Raw genomic sequence first — 12,305 nt, forward strand, 5'->3', positions numbered from 1 at the left:
TCCATATAACAGAGTTGTCATCACCAAACACATTGAACACTTGTATCTTAGTTGTCACACAAACATCTCACTGCCCAAACAGAGATTTTTGATATTGCTGAAATCCCAGCAATGTAAGACCAATCCAATGAGCGATGTCTTTGGATATAGAATCTCTTGCTGTCAACTGACTACCCATTCAATGTCATTGCCAACTACATGCAGTATTAGCAGGTCATTCATTTCCATTTTATAGGAGGCATGCATAAATTTGGTTTTATATCACCATTGATCTTAAATCCTATAGGTTCTGCAGTTTTTCACAGCTCTTCCAGCATTAGCTGTAGTTGGTCAGTAGTCTGTCCAAATAAGGCAATATCATCGGCCTACCCAAGATTTCACACCTTCTCTTTTAACCTCTATCAGCTTTGTCATCAGATAGTCTATTAGAACATTATTTAATGTAGCTAAGAAGGATCCCTGGTGTATCCTTGATTCTACAGAAAACCAGTCTGTAATACAACCACTGACCCTCACACAGTTAAATGTACCATAATACAGTTCCTCCACGAGGCACACTAAGTCCTCAGGCACCCCATAGCCATAGTGTTGATCCGTGCACTGAATCAAAAGATGAATTAAAAGAATTAAAAGAATATTTAAAAAGACACCACACACTTGTATAACACTTTGAAAATGTAAATGGGATCCTCCAGCAAAGGCAGTAAAGACTAGTCTTACCATTCCTGACGTATTAAGGTTAACAAAAACCCAAAGCACAAATTAAAAAAAAAAGTTTTAAACAATCTTTTTCAACCCTTCTAATACTCATCATAAGCTAAAAGAGATACAAATACCATTTTCTATTTTTCTGTAGCAAGTCATCTTTAACACTGGAGACAGGAGAAAATCATGGAGACAAGGAAAAACAAAGAGAAAAAAAAAACCCAAATAGAGAGCAACACCTTACTCTTGTTTTAATGAGATGCGAATTTCAGAGCCTGACACCATTTAAATGCTATTATTAAGTAGAGTTATTTTCTCCTCCTTTCCTCATTTAAACAAGGTAACTAAATGGAAAAATATTGACCTGATGTTAATCCAATGATTCCTTTACGGCCCCTTGATAAAGGGTTGGGGCTAAGTCAGAAAGAAGGTTTAAAAGCCAGCTCCTAAGCAACCAGAGGAGCTAGTGAACTGGTGCAGCAAACAGGGCAGTTTGGTGAGGGAGTTCTCCATGAGAAGGAGGAGAGACTACATGACCCTTGCACTTGGGGTGAATTTGTCTGTTACCTTGTTGTCTGCTAGTTTGTTTGTTATCTGCTTGCTTGCTGTGTGTTTGCTTGATTAAAGAGTGTAGGTCTTTGGTCTGCTGTAGGGCTGTGTGCTGAGCCAAGCGACCTGCTAGGCTAGGCTGAGAACTTCCTAACGAGGCTCTAACCTGCCATCTTTTGGTCCCTTACCCCTTTACAATCCCTTGATGGGGAGAAAGGGAGGTGGGTTAGCTCAGGGAGAACAGGAGTTTTAAAAGTCATTTCCTAAGCCACCAGAGGAGCTAGCAAACAGGGGAGTTTTGCAAGGGAGGGTGAGAGGCAGACACACCTAACAAACATACTCTAAACCTAGGCCAATAACCCCCCAAAAAACAACCAACCAAAACAAAAATCCCTGCTGGAGTAGAAACAGTGCAGGTAGAAGTCTAGCAGCAGAGTAGGGGCGATCCACTTTATTGCACTGAATGCAGCATGTACGATACCTGCCTTGTATGCAGGTGCCGTATCATGCAGTCAGCACAAGCAACTCATGGCCCTCAGAGACCAAAGCCGCTGAACTTGACAAGCTAAGGGAGACAGAGAGGTACACAGAGAAGACTTTCAGAAACACAGTAGAGCAGTCCCACACCTAGTGTGACAGCCTCTGTGCTGCTAAGGAGGATAAAAGTCTCAGGGAAGGAGCGGAGGGAAACAATCCCATATTTGAGACCCTCCTTCCAGATGATGTCATATCTTCCTGCACTCAGGATCTCTCTTCAGGGATAGGACCCTAGTTATGAGGAAGAAACAGGTAATAATAATGGGGGGATTTGATATTAGAAATACAGATAGCTGGGTTTGTGGTGATCAGGAGAACCACATGGTGAACTGCCTGCCAGGTGTGAAGGTTGAAGACTTGGAGACATCTAGATAGATGTATGTGCAGTGCTGGGGAGCAGCTGGTGGTCATGGTACCTGTAGATACCAATGACATAGGGAAAGGTAGGAGAGAAATCCTGGAGGCCAAATTTTGGTTGCTAGGTAAGAGAGTGAAGTCCAGGACATCTACAGTAGTATTCTGTGAAATGCTTCCTGTTCCATGTTCAGGGCCAGCTAGACAGACAGAACTGTAGGGTTGCAATACATGGATGAGATGATGGTGTTGGGAGAAAGCGTTTTGGTTTATTAATAACTTGGAATCTTTGATGAAAGGAGCATTTTATACAGGAAGGATGGGTTCCACCTAAACCAAAATGGAACCACACAGCTGGCATGTAAATTTTAAAAGGCCGCAGAGGAGTTTTTAAACTAAGGGCTAAGGGAAAGAGGAGCATATGATTTGGAGAGAGACATCCCTTAGGGGAGGGTTTATTTAAAAAAATAATCTATATACTAGTAAACATGAGAGGATAAAAGTTGATAAAGTACAAGTAGGAGCCGAAGAGAAACAGTCAAATGAAAAAGAGTCCCACTCAGTTACAACACATGAAGGCAGACAACTAAATATTGACAAATTTTATAAGTGCTTGTATATGAATTCAAGAAATATAAATACTAAGATGGGTGAACTTGAGTGCCTGGTATGAAATGAGGATATTAATATAATAGGCATCACAGAAACTTGGTGGAATGATGGTAATCAATGGGACGTGGTAATATCAGGGTACAAAATATATAGGAATGACAGAGTAGATCACGCTGGTGGAAGAGGGACACTATATGTAAAAGAAAGCATAGAGTCAAATATAGTAAGAATCTTAAATGAATCAAACTGTATCACAGAATCTCTATGGACAGAAATTCCATACTTGAAAAATAAGTGTACAGAAGTAGGAATACACTACTGACTACCTGACCAGGATGATGACAGTAATTGTGAAATGCTCAGGGAGATTAGACATGCTACAAAAACAGAAAACCCAATAAAATAGGGGATTTCAACTAACCCCAAATTTGCTAGACACATGTCATCTCAGAATGGGATGCAGAGATAAAATTTATAGACAACATATGACTGTTGCTTGGAGTAGCTAGCCCTGGAACTGACAAGGGGAGATCAGTTCTTCATTTAGTGCTAAGTGGAGCACAAGATCTGGGCCAAGAGGTGAACATAGATGAACTACACGGTAACAGCAACCATAATGTAATTAAATTTAACATTCTTGGGGGGGGGATATCAAAGAAACCCAGCACAGTAGTTTTTAACTTCAAAAGGGGGAACTACACAAAAATGAGGAAGCTAGTTAAATGGAAATTAAAAGGAACAGTCAAAAGAGTGAAATGCCTGGAAGCTGCATGGAAACTATTTAAATACACCATAATAGAGGCTCAAATTAAAAGGATACTCCACATAAAAAGAACTGTAACAGGACCAAAAAATGCCACCAAGGCTAAAAAGCAGAGTAAAAGAGATGGTTAGAGGCAAAAAGGCATCCTTTAAAAACTGGAAGTCAAATCCTACTGAGGAAAACAGAAAGAAGCATAAACTCTGGCAAGTGAAATATAAAAGTATAATTAAACAGTCCAAAAAAGAATCTGAAGAGCAACTAGCAAAAGACACAAAAACTAAGAGCAATTTTTTTAAAATACATCAGAAGAAAGAAACCTGCCAAACAATCAGCGGGATCTCTGGATGTCCAAGGTGCTAAAGGAGCACTCAAAGAAGACAAGGCTGTTGTGGAGAAGCTAAATGAATTCTTTGCATCCGTCTTCACTGCAGAGGATGTGAAGGAGATTTGTCACCTAAAAAGAATGGCTCAGGAGTGCCAATCTGAGGAACTGTCTCAGATTAAGGTGTCAGTAAAGGAGGTTTTAGAACAAATTGATACATTTAACATTATAAAGTCACAGGGAACAGATGGTATTCACCAAGAGTTCTGAAGGAACTCTCATATGACAGTGCAGAACTCCCTCCTTCATTCAGTAAGGGTGTGGGACCCTTTCTAAATGGGGGAGGCAACATAGTGACAGATGATGTGGAAAAAGTTGAAGTACTCAATGCTTTTTTTGCCTTGGTCTTCACAGACAAGGTCAGCTCCCAGACTGCTGCACTGGGCAACACAGTATGGGGAGGAGGTGAGCAGCCCTCAGTGGTGAAAGAACAGGTTAAGGACTATTTAGAAAAGCTGGACATGCACAAGACCATGGGTCCAGATCTAATGCATCCAAGGGTGCTGAGGGAGTTGGCTGATGTGATTGCAGAGCCATTGGCTATTATTTTTGAAAATTCGTGGTGATCGGGGGAGATCCCGGATGATTGGAAAAAGGCAAATATAGTACCCATATTTAAAAAAGGGAAGAAAGAGAACCCGGGGAACTACAGGCTGGTCAGCCTGACTTCAGTCCCTGGCAAAATCATGGAGCAGGTCCTCAAGGAATCCAATTTGAAGCACTTGGAGGAGAGTAAGGTGATCAGGAACAGTCAACATGGATTCATCAAGGGCAAGTCATGCCCGACCAACCTGACTGACTTCTATGATGAGATAACTGGCTCTGTGGATTTGGGAAAAGTGGTGGATGAGATATATCTTGACATTAGCAAAGCTTTTGACACGGTCTCCCACAGTATTCTTGCCAGCAAGTTAAAGAAGTATGATTGGATGAATGGACTGTAAGGTGGACAGAAAACTGGCTAGATCGTTGGGCTCAACAGGTAGTGATCAATGGCTCGATGTCTAGTTAGCAGCCGGTATCAAGCGGAGTGCCCCAGAGGTCAGTCCTGGGACTGGTTCTGTTCAACATCTTCATTAATGATCTGGATGATGGGATGAATTGCATCCTCAGCAAGTTTGCAGATGACACTAAGCTGTGGGGAAGATGTAGATATGCTGGAGGATAGGAGGGATAGAGTCCAGAGGGACCTAGACAAATTTGGAGATTGGGCCAAAAGGAATCTGATGCCGTTCAAGAAGGACAAGTGCAGAGTCCTGCACTTAGGACAGAAGAATCCCATGCACCGCTACAGGCTGGGGACCAACTGGCTAAGCAGCAGTTCTGCAGAAAAGGACCTGAGGATTAAAGTGGACGAGAAGCTGGATATGAGTCAGCAGTGTGCCCTTGTGGCCAAGAAGGCCAACAGCATATTGGGCTGTATTAGTAGGAGCATTGCCAGCAGATTAAGGGAAGTGATTATTCCCCTCAATTTGGCACTGGTGAAGTCACACCTGGAGTAGTGTGTCCAGTTTTGGTCCCCCCACTACAGAAGGGATGTGGACAAATTGGAGAGAGTCCAGCAGAGGGCAACAAAAATTATTAGAGGTGCTGGGGAACATGACTTACAAGGAGAGGCTGAGGGAACTGGGGTTATTTAGTCTGCAGAAGAGTGAGGGGGGATTTGATAGCAGGCTTCAACTACCTGAAGGGGGGCTCCAAAGAGGATGGAGCTAGGCTGTTCTCAGTGGTGGCAGATGACAGAACAAGAAGCAGTGGTCTCAAGTTGCAGTGGGGGAGGTCTAAGTTAGATATTAGGAAACCCAATTTCACTAGGAGGGTGGTGAAGCACTGGAATGGGTTACCTAAGGAGGTGGTGGAATCTCCTTCTTTAGAGGTTTTTAAGGCCCTGACAAAGTCCTGGCTGGGATGATTGAGTTGGTATTGGTCCTGCTTTGAGCAGGGGATTGGACTAGATGACCTCCTGAGGTCTCTTCCAACACTAATATTCTATGATCCTTAACTATGGTATGTAACCTATCACTTAAATCAGCCTCTGTACCAGATGACTGGCAGATAGCTAATGTAACACCAGTTTTAAAAAAAAAGGCACCAGAGGTGATCTGGCAATAAAAGGCTGGTAAGCCTGACTTCAGTACCAGGCAAATTGGTTGAAACTATAGTAAAGAACAGAATTATCAGACACATTGATGAACACAATATGTTGGGGAAGAGTCAAGATGACTTTTGTAAAGGAAAATCATGCCTCATGAATCTATTAGAATTCTTTGAATGTGTCAAACATGTGGACAAGGGTGATCCAGCTGATACAGTGGACTTTCAGAAAACATCTGACAAAGTCCCACATCAAAGGCTCTGAAGCAAAATAAGTAGTCATGGGATAAGAGAGACTGTCCTCTCATGGATCAGTAATTGGTTAAAAGATAGACAACAAATGGTAGGAATAAATGGTCAGTTTTCACAATGTAAAGTGGTAAATAGCAGTGTCCCCCAAGGATCTGCACTGGGATTTGTGCTGTTCAACATATTCATAAAAGATCTGTAAAAAGGGGTAAACAGTGAGATACAAAGCTGGCAGATGAAACAAAACTACTCAAGATAGTTAAGTCCAAAGCTGACTGTGAAGAGTTACAAAGGGATCTCACAGAACTGGATGACTGGGCAACAAAATGGCAGATGAAATTCAATGTTGATAAATGCTAAGTAATGCACATTGGAAAACATAATCCCAACTATACATACTAAATGATGGGGTCTAAATTAGCTGTTATTGAGCTGTTAACTGCTCAATAAAAAGATCTTTGAGTCATCATGGATCATCCGCTCAATGTGCAGTGGCAGTCAAAAAAGCTAACAGCATGTTACAAACCATTAGGAAAGTGATAGATAGTAAGACAGAAAATATCATAATGCCACTGTATAAATTGATGGTACACCAACACCTTGAATACTGCATGCAGTTCTGGTCACCCCATCTCAAAAAAAGATATATTAGAACTGGAAAAGGTACAGAAAGGCAACAAAAAATAATTAGGGGTATGGAACAGATTCCATATGAAGAGAGATTAAAAAGTCTGAGACTGTTCATCTTAGAGAAGAGACAACTTAAGGGGGGAATATGACAGAGGTCTGTAGAATCATGAATGGTGTGGAGAAAGTGAATAAGGAAGCATTATTTACACCTTCATAAGAACCATGGATCACCAAATGAAATTACTAGACAGCAGATTTAAAACAAATATAAGGAAGTACTTCTTCACACCCCACCCAGCCAGCCTGTGGAACACAGTAAATGCCAACAATGATTTTAACAGCCACATTAACATGTTACTTGTGTTTATTATTTCTTTTCCTATTTACCCAATTAAATGCATAGCTGAATTATAGGGAAGCAATGGACTCCAAATGCAAAAATTCTAATAATGATGTAAAAGAATGCCTATGGGCGTTTGCCAACTCCAGTTACATCCTAAACATTAGCAACTTCACATATTTCTACAAAACAGTAGATACGTGGTAAAATGTCTTATATTTGAAGTGTAATGATCAGAAGTCACACTAAAACACAGTAAGTGACCTTGAATCAAAAATACAAATATTTATCACATGAATAATGAATAAAATTGGGACTTTACAAGACTTGTATTGTACAAGAGAAAGCCTTAAGCAGCATTGAAAAAAGAGCAAATGCAGATAGAGGAAACCCATAACCAAACAGGGAAAATGGAAGGGAAGCACAAACATACAAATTGCCAAGGAAAAATGTGAATTAGTAACTTTCACTTATCAAAAAAGGAGCCTGTCACAGAAGCAATCATTCAGCTGAAACCGGCTTGTTGCAAATCACACTTACTTTGATACGTCAAGCAGGAAATCATTCAGTTCAGTCTGTTTGGCAAGACCCCTGCACACCTGAGGGAAACACATTATACATTGTTGCTTATTCCAGGAGAGCACTGGACTCATAATGAAACTGTAGGACAAACATTTTATTGATCTAATCTGTATATAAACAAACAAGTGTAAGCAACTACATATAACAACACGTGTAAAATGTACCAAAAAGCTAATACAGGTTTGTATGTCGGGCTTCAAGTTTAAATATCTTTTTGCAGAGCTGTGGATATGTTAACATGGATGAGCAATACATTTCTCCATCTCTGCTAAAAAAAAAATACTGCCTATTGTTCAGTGCTGTAAAATTTGAGGTGCCATTAACTGGCATCTTTGGGTCTTGCTATGAAATCAACTTAACTACTGCACTTCCATAACAAATTCTACAGCCTTGCTGGGAATGCTAATAGCGTTTGTTTCCTTTATCCCTTATCCAGTTCCTTCATCACTTCTCTCAGCTTGCCAAAAGTAGCCCATAAAGGCATCTAATGAGTGAAGTGAAGCAGAATTGCTAGATTCCTCTTCCCCATGCTCTTTCTTTGGGGAAGTCAACAGGATAACAGAGACCCAATACAATTAACAGCGCAGGGAAAGGAAAATATTGCTGGATGAAATGAGGACTTTGAACCCCATTGCTACTTCACCAGATTTCATATTCATTTCATATTAGTTGACAAAAGAATTTCACTCCTATAATGTGCATGGAGCTTTGCAGAAAGAATAAAGAAAACGGGCCTTTACCACTCTGCACCTTTTATATCATAAAATACCATTCAAATCTGATAATGCTTTATACATGTGCAAAGTGGATGTAAATAACTACACAAAATGTGAAGAATCAGACCCACAGTTTCTACTTAGATTTACTCTATGGTTCCTTAAAAGTGCCATGAAACAATTAACAATTAGGCTAAGGGATGACTTGATCACAATCTCTGGAGAACAAAATTTGATAATCGGTTTTTGAGTATAGCAGACAAAGGTACAACATGATCCAATGGATGAAGTTGAAAAAAAAAATTCAGACTGGAATAAGGCACACATTTTTAACAGCGAGGACAATTAGCCATTGGAACAATTTACCAGTGGTACTGGTGGAATCTCCATCACTGCCAACTTTTAAATCAAGATTAGATATTTTTCCAAGTTATGGGCTCAGACTTTTAAAGGAATTTAGGCGTTGTTGCACTTGCAATGCCTAACTGACTTAAGAGCCTACGTCTCATTTTCAAAATGGATTTAGGCACTTAATCCAGGGGACAATGTGATTTAAGCTCCTAAATGCCTTAATCCCTTTTGAATATAAGTTTTAGGCTCCTAAATCAGGTGTTGCAAAGCTGAGCGCAGCAACGCCTAAATACCTTTAAAATCTGGGCTTTGCTCTAGTTCAAACAGGAATTAATTCAGGGCTATCCTATGGCCTGTATTATGCATGAGATCAGATTAGATGATCACAATGGTCCCTATGAGTCAATGAATTCAGACCCACCTGTACTTGATGTATTGCTACCGAGGCCCATGCAAGATTTGCTGTTGCAACCTGAAACAAAATATAAGAAACCAACTTTGAGGAAGTCCAGTAAATTTCAAACCAGCTCTATAATACTTTGTTTTTTGATCCAGCTGCTAAATGTCTTTGAATATCCTAATACTTCACCTGCTGAGATGTTTTAGATCATAGACAGAGAACTATATTTTGCGGGGGAGGGAGGACAGACAATGAATTTATGAAAGGTGTAACAGGACTACCAGTGGTTCATTGTTCCAAAAGAGTATTCAGGTCACACACAGGAAGTGTTTAATACTTCTCATTTGTTTTGTGCCATTGGGAGGCTCACAGAGCTGTGCTCTCCAGAGGCAGCATGAAAGATTCATCCCAGCAAACACAAGACAGAACAGCCCTTCCAAGAACTCAAGAGGGGCTTTAAAAACTACATTTCATACATTGTTAAAATGTTTCTGCCACACAATGAAAGATTCTTGTGACAACAAAATATTCTTTATGAGGACCAATCCATTAAACCACCAATATTTCTAAGGGAAAATCTCTGTTTGTGGACAGGCACTGCTTTCTTCATTGCCATTTGTGCTGCAGAAGAATCAGATATGATCACTAAAACAAGACTTCTGTTTAAAATATGTCAGTTTCTGTACAACATTTCAAACAAATGTCATGTAATTTGTAGTTAGCTAAGTTTAAATAAGATGTGCTACCAGGCATAATCTCCTGTCCTTAAAGCACACAGGTTTTGTTGGGAACAAACAGAACTGTAAAAAGTCTACTGTTATGTACTCTATTACAGCGTTTCTCAAACTGGGTTGTGCAGACCACTGGGGTTCCCCCGAGCATACCCCAGGGGGTTCGCGGGCCCTGCTGATCAACTCCTCTCCAGCCCTCCCAGCGCCTCCTGCACCCAAGTTCTCTCCCAGAGCTCACACCCTGCATCAACTCCTGCACCCCAAACCCCTGCCCCGGCCTAGTGAAAGTGAGCGAGGTGGGGAAGAGCGAGCGACAGAGGGAGGGGGGATGGAGTGAGCAGGGTGCAGGGCCTCAGGGAAGGGGCGGAGCAGGGGCGTGGCCTCAACAGAGGGGGAGGGGTAAGGGCTGAGCTGGGGGTCCCCGAAAAATTTTACATCAAAATGGGGGTCCTTGGGTTCCTAAAATTTGAGAACCGCTGTTCTATTAATATACATATTTCCTATAGAAGACACTGTAGCTTTTTTTAACTGCATAACTGTGGCATAAGATGTTTTGTGAGATAAAATTTAAAAGATTAAAAGGATACAAGTTACCTTAAAAATTCTCAGATTAGAACGAAAACATTTTATGCAGCATTATTTATTTCTTAAACAAAAAGCTACTGAATTATTGGAAATGTAGCAGTTAGTTTAAAGTAGGTCCCAAATGTAAACAAATTGTCCAATACATACACAGCTTTGTACAGAACAAAATATGTGTAAGACCTACAAGAAGTGTGGTTTTATTAACTGCTGAAGTTATTCTAGGGAAGGTGAGGTTACTCACCCTATGTAGTAACTGTAGTTCCATAGCTTTTTTGCTTCGGCACAAAGAGAAGGGGATCTTGCCAACTGTTGCTGGTTGATGTAAAACATGCAAGCTATGCTGTCTGTCATGTTTTAACAGATTTGTCTCTGATTCCTGACTGCCCTCAGCTCCAGAAGGTTGATGTGTAAACGACCTTCTTGGGCAGACCATCAGCCCTGAATAGTATATGTCCCTAGATGAGCCCCCCAATCCAACAACAAAGTTAAATCTGTCTTTATGGTGATGGTTGTAGCTGGCTGGATAAAGGGTACTCTGGCACAGACATTGTGAAGGTTCTTCAGAATGTTTGGTCAGCATATAAACTGGAAGGAGAAAAGGCATCACCTTGTATGACATGTTATGGCAGCTTGTACTTTTGTATGTCCCAGAAGCTGAAGACAATTTCTTGTCAAAGTCTGGGGGCTTATTTGAATCTTTGCAATGTGGTTTGAATGAGTCGAAATGGGTCCATGAAGAGGTAAGCTCTGGCTGCTACTGTGTCTAAGGAGGCGCCTATGAATTCTATCCTTTGTATAGAGGTCTAAGTGGACTTTTCTACATTGACCCGGAGATCTTGTCTGAGGAACAGGGACAAAGCTATCTTCACGGTGGAAAGAACCTCACAGAAAGACCAGCCAATTGTTGAGGCATGGAAAAACTATCATCACCCTCCGACACAGACAGGTGGCAACCATTGCCAATACCTTTGAGAATATTCTTGGAGCAGAGAAAAGGCCAAATGGAAGTACCCAACATTGGAAGTGGTCTCAGCTGACCAGAACGCGAAGGAATCTCTTTGTGAGATGGGTGAATCGAGATATGAAAATATGCATCCCGAAGGTTGAGGACCAAAAACCTAGATCCAACGATGGACTTTTTAGCTGCAAGGGTCCCCATCCTGAATATCTGTGCTTTCACTAAGATGTTATTAAGTCTTAGATCTAGAATAGGTCTCCACTCTTCTATGGGACCAGAGAATACTTGGAGTAAAATCCCTTCTCCCTGTGCTGAGCAGAAACTGGTTCTATGGCTCCGAAGCATAGAAGGAAAGTGATTTCCTGTCTCAAGTATTTGTGCGAGGGATCCTTGAAAATGGACAGGGAAAAGGGGTGGGGTTGGAGATGCAGGTCAAATGAATGCAGTAACCTGATCTTATAAGCTCCAAGTTCAAGTGGAGAGTCAGGTGGTCCCAGGGAGACATGTAATTCCAGTGACTGTGTCAAACCTGGCACCAATAAATGCTCAGTACTCATCAGGGGAGGGGAAACTCTGGATCATCTGAAACTGACAGGTAGCTAGAATACCTAAATTCCTGCAAGACTGTGTGGGTTAATGGTACCGAGAGAGGAGTCTACCCAGAAGAGTCTGTTGCAGTGGAAATCATTAGTACCAACAATGTTCACTGCCTCAAAGAGTGTGTGCGGTCTGAGGTGGCTTCTTAGACTGAAGGAGTCATGGTGCTA

At 41.2% G+C, this 12,305-nt stretch overlaps 1 protein-coding gene across 2 annotated transcripts in view; it reads right to left on the reverse strand.

The window, feature by feature from the left end:
* The window catches only part of PDE10A (phosphodiesterase 10A), a 565,357-nt gene that overhangs the window by 60,019 nt on the left and 493,033 nt on the right, over nucleotides 1-12,305 (reverse strand). For both annotated transcript variants that reach the window (XM_074948747.1, XM_074948749.1), the window contains 2 exons: nucleotides 9,286-9,336; nucleotides 7,756-7,814 (listed from right to left, as the gene is read on the reverse strand). In XM_074948747.1, the coding sequence (XP_074804848.1) occupies nucleotides 7,756-7,814; nucleotides 9,286-9,336 (110 nt within the window). The remainder of the gene's footprint in view (nucleotides 1-7,755; nucleotides 7,815-9,285; nucleotides 9,337-12,305) is intronic.

This window comes from Natator depressus, chromosome 3 (assembly GCF_965152275.1).
Source record: "Natator depressus isolate rNatDep1 chromosome 3, rNatDep2.hap1, whole genome shotgun sequence".
Classification (NCBI taxonomy): domain Eukaryota; kingdom Metazoa; phylum Chordata; order Testudines; family Cheloniidae; genus Natator; species Natator depressus.